This window comes from Sminthopsis crassicaudata, chromosome 4 (genome assembly GCF_048593235.1).
Source record: "Sminthopsis crassicaudata isolate SCR6 chromosome 4, ASM4859323v1, whole genome shotgun sequence".
NCBI lineage: Eukaryota > Metazoa > Chordata > Mammalia > Dasyuromorphia > Dasyuridae > Sminthopsis > Sminthopsis crassicaudata.
In genome coordinates, this window is record NC_133620.1 from 236,086,142 (window position 1) to 236,097,498 (window position 11,357).

Sequence of the window (11,357 nt, forward strand, 5' to 3'; positions counted from 1 at the left end):
GAATGGTTGACCTTATTTAATAAATACTAATTTTGTTTTATTGTTAAATGAGGCTTTGTGTATGAATGAAAGGCGCACATTATTATGTAAGATCCAATTGGGGAGAAAGAATTTTTATTGAACAAACAGTTGTGCATGGCTTAATCATATGCTCACATGCAATCAAATGTGTTTGACTTAATTAGGAAATTTCATATATTTAATTTAATTCTCCGGTCATCCCTCCCCACTCTCTCTCTACTTGCCTCTTCCCCTTCCCTTTTCCCACCGTTTGTCTCCCATCTAGGGTGGGGCTGCAGGGTTGGGAGGTACACCGCAGTTTGGAGTGGGCTACACGTTTGCTCCTAAAAGGGTTTAGAAATACCTACGTACAGTGTTCAGGGAAAATCGGGGCTGGGGGGAAGTGGGGGGAGAGTAGTAAAGCCGGAGCGCCTTTCTCTACTTGTGTAGAGTTAGCGGTGTGAAGGGCATTAAGAATAAAAAGAAGCCAGATAATATTAAGGGTGGGGAGGGGTGCCTGCATTAAAACCAGGAATGCTGCAGTTGCATTCAGGGTTAGCATATAAGGCTCTAGGTGGAAGTGGGTGGGGAATGAATTTTGATCGGCTTTAGGACCTTGCGGGAGCTTCCTGGGGAGACTAGAGAGGGAGGGAGAGAAAAAAAAAAAAAAAAAAAAAAAAAAAGGGAGGGAGCTGGAGGCGGGGATCCTGAGTCCGCACTCTGGCGGGCGGCGGCATCAGGAGTTGCCAGGCTAGGGCTTGGGCTGGCTAGCGCAGGACTCTATATAAAGAGGGCGGACAGCGCTGTTGTTCACACACTATTCTCTCTTCACTTGCTCCTGCAGGCACCTGCACCAACCAGCACAAGAACCAACACCGCAGCCCCAGGTCGCCCTGACCCGGCGAGAGGACTGGTGGGATGGCACGGAGCAGTGCCCGCAGGGCGGAGTCCACCCCGAAGCAGGAGCCCGGGTCCCGGCCCCGGCCCCCTTTACCTTCCACCAACTGCAGTTTCTCTGCGGAGCGAGTGGCTCCAGTCGCGGGCGCAAGAAGAGAAATATAGAAGGAAGTGGAGAGGTACTGGGGCAAGGCTGGGAGAACAACTCGGGCAACCTCCCTCTAGGGCATACCCCACCCACCTCCTAAGACAGCAATGCCATAGTCTCGGGGCCCCTCCTCTCGGATTTCTGGATCTAGCGTGCAAGACCGAGGGAACCAGACGGGACAGACGGGCGGATGCTATCTTCACCTCCTTTTCTCTGTTTCTGTGAGTTGAAACTCCAGAGACTGGAGTGAGGAGTGCCTTGGGGCGTTTGGATTAAGAAACACTTCTTGAGGGGAAAAAGAAGTAGGGGAAAGGAAGAGCAGAAAACAAGCAGACCAAACACAAATCGCGCTCGAGCGCACGCTCGGAGGATTTGGGAGCGAAGTATAAGTACGCCTTCTCCAATAAGATTGGGGACTCCAAGGCTGCCTGCTGGAAATGCTAAGGGCTGGAGGCTTATTGACTGTTTTCTCTATGACCACCTTATCCAAAGATTGGATAAGGAGAGGTTGGTGATCCGAGGTATGGGGATGCGCCCTACTTGGCTGGGCTGCCTGCCGCACCCGTGACCTCTTTTGGGCTCCCGCAGCAGCGGGCATCAGGGCTGTCCCAAAGCCACAGGAACTCCTGGACACGATTGGCTGTCGGGGAGAGCTCACTTATTCCTCCCCTCAACAAAATACCCCGCGGACCCAACCTCCCTACTTTAGTCTCCACCTCCTGGCTAGCCTGCTGGTTAGTCAGTCTGTGATTAGGAACTGCGCGCCACCTGCTCTGGAGAAAGGGTGAGGGGCGCAATGGAACAGCCTAGCCATCCGTGCTCCTCGCCGGCCTCCGGCTCCCTGACCTCCCCACATACTGATAATCAGTCTACCTTCCCGAATCCTAACTGCACCTCTCCAGATCTGGAGCCTTATCAGGACTCCATTGCATTCCCTTGGAAGGTACTCCTGGCCACGTTCCTAGCACTTATCACCTTGGCCACCACCCTCTCCAATGCTTTTGTGATCGCCACCGTCTCCCGGACTCGGAAGCTCCACACTCCTGCCAACTACCTGATCGCCTCTCTGGCAGTGACTGACTTGCTTGTATCTATCTTGGTGATGCCCATCAGCACTATGTACACGGTCACCGGTAGGTGGACGCTGGGCCAGGTTGTCTGCGATTTCTGGCTGTCCTCGGACATTACCTGTTGCACAGCTTCTATCCTGCATCTCTGTGTCATTGCTCTGGACCGCTACTGGGCCATTACTGACGCCGTGGAGTATTCGGCTAAAAGGACTCCCAAGCGAGCAGCGGGCATGATTGCCATGGTATGGGTCTTCTCCGTGTCCATCTCCTTGCCGCCACTCTTCTGGCGCCAGGCCAAAGCTGAGGAGGTGGCAGATTGCTCAGTGAACACAGACCATATCCTCTACACTGTCTACTCCACGGTAGGCGCCTTCTACTTTCCCACCCTGCTGCTAATTGCCCTCTATGGCCGCATTTACGTGGAAGCTCGTTCTCGGATTTTGAGACAGACACCCAACAGAACTGGCAAACGTCTAACTCGTGCCCAACTGATCACCGATTCCCCGGGGTCCTCTTCCTCTGCCACCTCTATTAATTCTCGAGCCGCCGAAGGATCCAGTGAATCGGGGTCCCCAGTGTATGTGAACCAAGTAAAGGTAAAGGTCTCTGATGCTCTCCTGGAAAAGAAGAAACTCATGGCCGCTAGGGAACGAAAAGCCACCAAAACGCTTGGGATTATTTTAGGAGCCTTCATAGTCTGTTGGCTGCCTTTCTTTATCATCTCCCTGGCATTACCTATCTGTGATGACGCCTGCTGGTTCCACCTGGCCATCTTTGACTTCTTTACTTGGCTAGGCTATCTCAACTCCCTCATTAACCCCATCATCTATACCATGTCCAATGAGGACTTCAAACAAGCTTTTCATAAACTGTTACGGTTCAGGCGCACTACTTGAATCTTGAAGTAGCAGAGCGTTCCATAAGGCATCTCTGGGGAACGTGCTTGTCTAGTGTCTGATTCCACAGGTAAGGTGGACTCTTCTTATGCTGGTGCTGTCTCAGAGACAGGCTCTCCTGGGACAGAGAAAGCAGTGCTGAGAAACCAGTAGAGGCCAAAGGAGGCTCTTGAAGGAGAGAACCGTGCATAGAAAGTGTAGAGCAAGAAGAATCTTAACTGCTCCCCCCACTCCCAGCTCCCCAAACTTCCTGCCTTGCTCTTGACACTGCTGCTTTCCTGCGCCTTTGAGGCTATAACTTTTTTTTTTTTTTTTTTTTTTTTTTTTAATGAGCATTTAAATGGGAGATACCCATTTAAGACCTTTGTCACTGTCTGTCTATAGTCTGGGGTACTTGGAAACCTGCCGAACTCCTATCTCCTACCTACAGGCAGTGCTTATAATAAATAGTTTATCCTCCTGTAATAGTAAGGGAAGGAAAGCTGAATAGCACTCCTTGTTATTACTCCAGTCCGATGAAACTGGCAAGTGTTTACTTAATTTCAACTCTCTCTTTTAAGTATTTAAACACAGTGACTGGAGCGTATGGATTTAGTTTCCTGGACCTTAATTTTGTCTCTGATGGAGAAGAAAGCTTGAAGAGTTAAACTGCGCTGCGGAATTCTGCTGTGAACAATTCTTATTGTTTTCCTTATACTTGAAACTAGCTGGGGGATGGGCAGGCTTGACTGGAGGATTGACCTCCTTGAGTGCTTTCTGCAAAAGTGTAATTTTCTTTACCTGTCTAGTGATTGTCCAGCCACATGTAACAAAGGAAACTATTATGTGTGCTCGTGCCAAAGTCTGCAAACTGCTTTAGTTTTATTCCTAATTCATGTACCTGTCACTTTACATATTTAAATTCCGGGTAAATGGAGAGTATAATGGGTGACTCAGCCCAAATTGCTGCTATATTATTTATGAATGCAATTGTTTAGTGTTAGATAAATCCTTCCTTCACCCTGTTAAACTAGAAGCTGTCTTTGTCTTTTCTCTCCTGCCCAAACCGACTTGCGGAAGAGAGATGAAATAGCAACAACTCCTATTGGTTAAGGAGTGGGGGGAGGGATAAGGGGAGGGGAAATATATAACCTTGACTTGTACAAAATTCTTTAAATGCATGAAATAGTTATTTGCACAAACATTTTTTTCATCTGAGGTTCCCTTGTGAACAAGCCTATGAAGTCACCAAGGGGACTAGTCCCCCAGGTACAGAAATACTTGATAGGGAGTAAGAGCCCTAATATCAATGTTACTATTGAATATTTACTTCCTCTTTTATATTTCGAATTAGCAAAAACTAAGATTGTTAGAAAAGGATACCTGAGATAAGTGGAGGAAAAAATAAAAGCAAGGATAGAAATAATTTGTTTTTACTTAGGATCATTCAAGACAAAGCCCTTTGTGTAATTCTTGGAGGGTGAAAAATGTTACTCTGCAAAGACATTATTGGGTAGAGTAAATTATATTCAGAAGAATTTTAAACTAGTACTCTGAAAAATATGATTCTGGCTATGATACTTCAGCCATAACAATTGGGATAATCTAAAGTTAAAAATCTTTATAAACTCTGTTTTAGTAATTTGGTTGTAGTCTCAGTTTAGCTGTAAAAAATCCATCCCCCCCCCCTCCTGACCCTTGACATGGCCTCAATGAAGAATGGAAAATCCATAATCTCAGAAAATAAAATACCTATAAGAGAATCCATCCATGTAGAAACAAAAATCCTATTGTGCCCATCAGTTATTGTGTTAGGGAATATCTATATTTTCTGCAAGTTGACATTTTTTAAAAAGGGCTTCCTTACTGCTTGAAACTCAGGCAAAGGATATATTTGAACTAAATTATCAAAATACACTCCTTACCTTTCTACTTCATTATCTTTCACTGAAGTAATAGCTCTTATCATTACAATATTAAGATTGTCATGTATTCTCAGAATACATACAAAGGGAAAGTAACTATTGTTGACGTTTTGTCACTGGGGTTGAATTATAATCTTCAAGGCATTAAAAAATTAAGTCTTAGCAGACTTCTCAAGTACATTTACTTTAGGGTTTCTCCCGGGGGGAGAACTCAAACTTGGGTTGTTCATAGGGCTTAATCATTTGTGTTGATGTTATTAATCTATTTGTATTTGTATATGCCATTGTAAATGCAATTGTGCTTCTGTTGGGAGTTGAGCCAAATTTTAGCAGCCAGAGAGAAACTGTACATTCACACATGTGTTGGTGACTCCCACACAGGGAATGATCATGGCTGTGTCTAAATACTGTCAGAACATATGGTCAATTTAGTCAGAGCTGGTTGCTTGCCATCATGTAGATAGGACATCTAAAGAGCTGATTATTTGACTAAATTGACTGGACATTTAAGTATTGTGGGATAAGTGAGTGTATACCAAAATTGTAGTAATAATAATCCTCACCTCATCAATCCATGTTGCACTTGATTATGCAAAGTGTATTGTCATGTAATCAGTGGGGTCTATAGTTAAGACTTTTAAACCCCTTTCATTTACTACTTCCTGTAGGATCAGCTATGTGCTTGTATAATAGTTCAGTCCATAATAGTCACATTTAAAAAATGAAAAAGAGGAGAAAAACATGACATCATGGCTCATCAGCCAAATTATAATGAACATATTTGTTGGATGTTGTAAGAAACTTTGTCCACATTGGTATTGAATTGTATACTTATTTACGTGAATATATTAATATGTAAGTATCCAAGATTCTTATACTGTCTTGTGTTTTCAGAGATTTAAAAATTTGCTGTTTCTCCCCGAAACAGTCAAAATGAACCTAAATGAATGGCTGTTGAATTGGACATATTTTAAAATAAAATAAAAATCTCTAACTTTTCTGTATTTCTTCTCTATTGTCTTTAAACAAAAGACAGTTAAGAGGTCTCTAACTCAATATTAGCAGCCCAGAACATTGCATTTGGTGGAATTGCTGTAATTGCATTACATTTGGCATCCCTCCTTTCAATTGTAATTGGAAATGGAATTTAGAAAAAAAATGAAATAAAAATTTACTGGGTTCTAAGAAAATATTTGGTAATGACTGTTTTATTAACTACAAGACTTTTTCAGTGTTGTACTCTGGAGTTTTGAGACACCAGAAAAAGAGATTGAGTAATTATTGATAGCCACACTCATTAGGAAGGAACTTAACATAAATATTCAATCTTATTTCTTCTGATATTCTTAAACATTTTTATGAATATTTTTTTGGTAAATTTAGTTAATCCAGTTAAATTGTATAGTTGATTCTTGAAAAATAATGTACTATGGTTGCAAAAGCATGTGCATATCTATTTAATAAATCTGTTCATGTAATTTAATTTAATAAGATCAGAGGAATAGTATGTGGTGCTGATATCGATAGGATAAGAATAAACACAGGGACAATATAATTAATCCCACTGATAAAATTTTGGAGATTTTATTAACTTTGAAAATCTATTATGTGCATAACCAGCTACTATGAGTCAACACCATTTAAAATAAGATGATGCTATTATCTGAAGGCTTGTCTAACATAGCCTTCTTCAGAGTTAAAGGCAAGAGTCTTTAGAATGGAAAGGAAAATCCACAAGGATAATGTCGTTAAATTAAGAAGATGAAAGTGAGGATGTGGGAAGAGTCAAGCAAGAAAAAGGTCTCAAGGGAATAGTAGTCTGAGCTACTTTAGAATGGACATTTATGTCTATTACTTGTCTTATTTTCACCCTTTTATGTCTTAGCTCTAAAAAAAAAGTAGAGGGAATTGGTCATGGATCCATTGAACTTGAGAGTGAAACTGGAGGCTGGATAAGATGGGAAGGGAAAAATTGGTTTAAACTGGGTATGGTGATATACCTTCTAAATTAGTCATGATATCTTTGTCCTGATGAGTAAAAGGCATATTGAGCATCATGTTCAATAAAATATCACCCACCACCTAGGACTTAAGGCAAATTTTAAACTAGGTCAGTTTTTTTGTTTGTTTGTTTTGTTTTATATTCCTGCAAAAACCTTTTTGTGTCCCTCTTTTCCTCATTTTGCCTTCTCTTTTGTGGTCCTGGGTCACTATATCCTATTGTGATATCCTGCTTTTTCCACAGTCTATTTCCCTTCATAGGATTTATGAAAATAATACTCTATTATAACATTCCATTTTATCTAAGGAAACAGGCTTAGCAAAGCCAAGGTCACAAAAATGGTAAGGAGCTTAATTCATCAATGTTGAATTAATTCATTCAACAGCAATCTTTTAACTCTGAGATCAAGGATATTTCTCTATCTCATATATATGTTTGTTTCTATCTCTTACATATCAACCATTTCCTTTTTTTTCCCCTGTTTGTCTCTACCTGTGTCTATCCCTGTGCCTGTCTTTGTCTCTTTGTACTTCTCTGTTTTTCTCTCCTGATGCCTCTAGATTATTTTCAAAGTGCTCTTTGTTCCAAAATTATTGCCATTGTTTTCCCATACAGTTAACCAATTCCTAAGCCATTGCTGACGTCAGGTATCTCTACTTGGATTATTTTTATCAGACTAATTTATTTATTATTACACTCCTTCAGATGTGAATGGTTTCCAGGAATTCCAGAGTATTTTCACATTTTTTAAAAAAAGGATCTATGTACTCAAAGTGAATTTCTAATTGGGGGTGGAGGTGGTGGTAATAGTACAGATGATAGAAAGATAAGTGAGGATATAGTGGAGATGGTTTTAGCAGGTGGTTTTTTTAGTATTTCTTATCTATTTGGAGAGAGGTTAGAATGAAGTTTGCTTGTCTATTCAAGGCAGCAAGTCTCTTTAATCAGCTCAGCAACAATTAAAATATCTCCATATCAATTAAAACTCAGTTAAAACAGAGTTAACATCTGGGTAAACAGTGTAGGCTGACAAAACACATGGGGATTATTTAGAAATAAAAAGGCAGAGAGTAATCTATATATCAAATAATCTATACCAGAACGACTTTTCCAGCAAATTTTATAATAGTGTTTTTGGACTTGACATTAAAATATGAACTTTTTGAGAGTAGGGGCTGTCTTTTTGTCTTTCTTTGCATCTTGAGCTTTTAGCAACATCAGGCACATACAAGGGACTTTTAATGGACTATGCCCATGGGTTAATTTCCATTTGCATTAATGTGCTTGAGAGGAGGGAGAAAGCTTCACAGGATAAATCTTACATTCCAAATAAAGGTAATTCAAGGTTCTAGATTGGAACAACTATATAATTTTAGGTAACTAAACACTGGGCTCTTGTCAGGAAGCCCTGAGTTCAAATTTGTCCTCAGAAATTCACTAACTCTATGACTAGGCAAATCACAATCCTATTTGCCTCAGTTTCCTTTTTTTGTAAAAATGATTATAATGGCATCTACTTCACAAGATTGTTGTGAGAATCAAATGACATAATATCTGTAAATATGCTTACCAAAATTCCTGGAACATCCTAAGTGTTCATTCTCTTCCACCTTCTCCTCTTTTCCCTTTCCCAACCTGATGTTGATCAGTATATATTAGATCAAATTATTTTGTTGCATGATCTAGTGAAGTTAATACTTGCATAAAGATTTAAGATTTATTTTTCATAAGGCCATTAATTTAGAGATCATCTATTACAGGTCTTTCATTTTACAAATAATAGAATCATAGAGCTAAAGTTGGAAGGGATATTAATGTCATCTAGTTCCTCATATTACATATGAGGAAACTGGGGCCTAGAAGTTTAACTGACTTTTTCAAAATTCAAGCCCAAACCTTCAGATTATATTTCATAGGTTCTTTCCTCTAAATCACAGGTAGAACTTTGGATATGACATGAAGACACTCATGCACTTGTCATTTCCCCTGGAAAGGTAAAATTGTATCCTTCTGCATTATTTTGCAACTGTAATGAAAAAAAGTCCCATTATTAAAAGGGTTTCCATGTTAAAAAAAAAAGTACCTAGTGGTATCAGAAAAGACAACTTAAATGGTGAAAAGATAATTGAACTAACATTAATCATTTTAATAAACTTAATCATTACTCTTTTATTCTCTAGCATTTGGATTTTTAACAAATTGGATATATTAAACTTCAAAGTGATAATTTATCTGATATGATTATTTGATTATCTGAACTGATGTAGTGAAGCAGAACTAAGAAAACAAGATACCTATGGCTATAATGTCACTGTAAAGGGCAACCAGCACAAAAAGTAGTGAGAAATGAATATTGCAAAATTTAAACAAATAGGCATGGACCCCAAGAAGAGATATGAGAAGATACCCCTCCCTACTACTTTGTTGAGGTATTAATTGAGGGATTTCTGAGTGTGGAACCTTGCATATAGTGACAATTTTTTTTCAATGTATTGATTGTTTTTATGTATATTTGCATGATTCTTGTGTATATACATTTGTGTATATTGTGTATAACAAGATATATTATCTTGACATGGCTGTCTAGAAAGAGAGGAAGGGACAAAGAGACACAGAGAGAGAGAGAGAGAGAGAGAGAGAGAGAGAGAGAGAGAGAGAGAGAGAGAGAGAGAGAGAGGAGAGACAGAGACAGAGGCAGAGACAGAAAGACAGACAGAGACAGAGAAATATGAAAGCAAAATATAAAAATAAGATATACTTAAAATAAATTAGGTATCACTTAGCCCCTTAAATCCCCTCCCTCTGAAAAAGAAGTCTGTGAAGATTGTGGCTTGAATTTGTGATGTTCTTTCTGATGTACAAACTACTAAGCAGAGGTCTTTAGTAGAAAAAACAAACAACCTTAATTCTACTCCATTTAGGGTTTGAAAGACTTCTTATATCCATTTCTAGTGGCCCAGTTCTCACAAATTTAAGAAGAAAAAAACCCTTTCATTATAAATAAGTGGGAATAGATGTGACGGATATGGCCTTATAATATTTCATATTCCTAACATGAGCAGATGGTGATGGAAGGATTCATTTATGGGAAAAGTTTAAAAGAATTTACTCATGACTTGGTTAAATGATGCATGAAAATGTGAGTCATATCCTCTGTGCCTTTATAGAAATATTCCATACCCAGACCTCATTACTAGTCCTATATTGGGAGAGCCAGAGTGAAGGACTGCTCTGGGCTTATTATTGGTGATCTGAAAATGGGAGAATGTCCAGTAATGGGACTGAGCAAGAGTTACCTATAGCCATATACTTAAATTATTTCGCAATGTGGCTCAGACATACTTTTGCGCATGCACAAATTTGCCACCTTCAACTTTTCTGAGAAGCTAAAATATTCATTATAATAAAGGTGTCTGCTCACCAAAGGAATACTCCTGGGAATTCTATTCACTTTTGTGCCAGATTGATTTCCCTATGTTTCCCCTTTCCCTGCTCCCATGCCAACAGATATGGAAAAAAGATACTGCCTGGCCCATGTGCAGAAATGCTTTGATGTATAGGTAACCCATTGTTCTAGAAAAAGCAAGAGATCCCATCCCAAACCCCTTCCCTCAATTTCATTTGAATCATTTGAAGTCTCAACTAGTCTTCTCATTGCATATATATCCCTAGCTAGGTCACATGTTTGTTATCCACAATAGGTGGACATTGAATTAAAGCAACTTCAAAAATTAAGTTAGTAGAGTAGCATTTTTTAGCCCTATAGAAGCAAAATGGCTTGGTTGTTACCTGCCCAATTGAGTCAAGTACCAGGCTTTATAGACACCACTGGATTAACACCCTTTACAATTGGAACTCATGCTTACACAAAGCCTTATGGTTTAAAAAGTACTTAATTACTTACACTAACCTTTTCAGGAGGAGATAAGTGCCAGGATTATCACTCCCATTTTAGAAAGGGAGAAAAGAAGATAGGAAACAAGCATTTAATAAATTCCTACTATGTGCTAGGCATTGTGCTTTATAAATATTTTCTCATTTGATCCTTACAAAGAACCTGGTAGGTAAATGCTATTATAATCCCCATTTGGGAAAATGAGGTAGACAGAGTTCAATAGTGATTTGCCTAGGCTCAAACAGTGAAGAAATGACTTATTGTTTCATATGTCATATATTCAAGCAATAAGCAGATTGTTTTAGACTTTCCCTACAAATGGATCCACCTACTCATTTTAGGAGTATGAGATATTATGAGTCTATACTCTCAATTATTAATAATTAAAAGTTTTTTGTTTGAGCTCTGGACGAGAACTGTCTACTGTGCCACCTGCCACCTTGTTACCTCTTAAAGATAAATAAACTGAAGCAAGAATTGAATCGATTTAGCAATAGTAATACAGATACACTGGGGTTTGAGGCCAGACCTACCATTTATCCAAT

General features: G+C 39.6%; 1 protein-coding gene across 1 annotated transcript; it reads left to right on the forward strand.

Annotated features, from left to right (window-relative positions):
• Window positions 1-737: 737 nt before the first annotated feature.
• Window positions 738-6,105, forward strand: HTR1B (5-hydroxytryptamine receptor 1B). Its single transcript, XM_074310464.1, has one exon. It carries the CDS (start codon window positions 1,842-1,844, stop codon window positions 3,009-3,011), a length of 1,170 nt encoding a protein of 389 aa, XP_074166565.1. The 5' UTR covers window positions 738-1,841; the 3' UTR covers window positions 3,012-6,105.
• The last annotated feature ends 5,252 nt before the right edge of the window (window positions 6,106-11,357 follow it).

Coding starts and splice junctions, on each gene's coding strand:
- HTR1B (XM_074310464.1), top strand. CDS start 1,842: ATGGAACAGCCTAGCCATCCGTGCTCCTCGCCGGCCTCCGGCTCCCTG.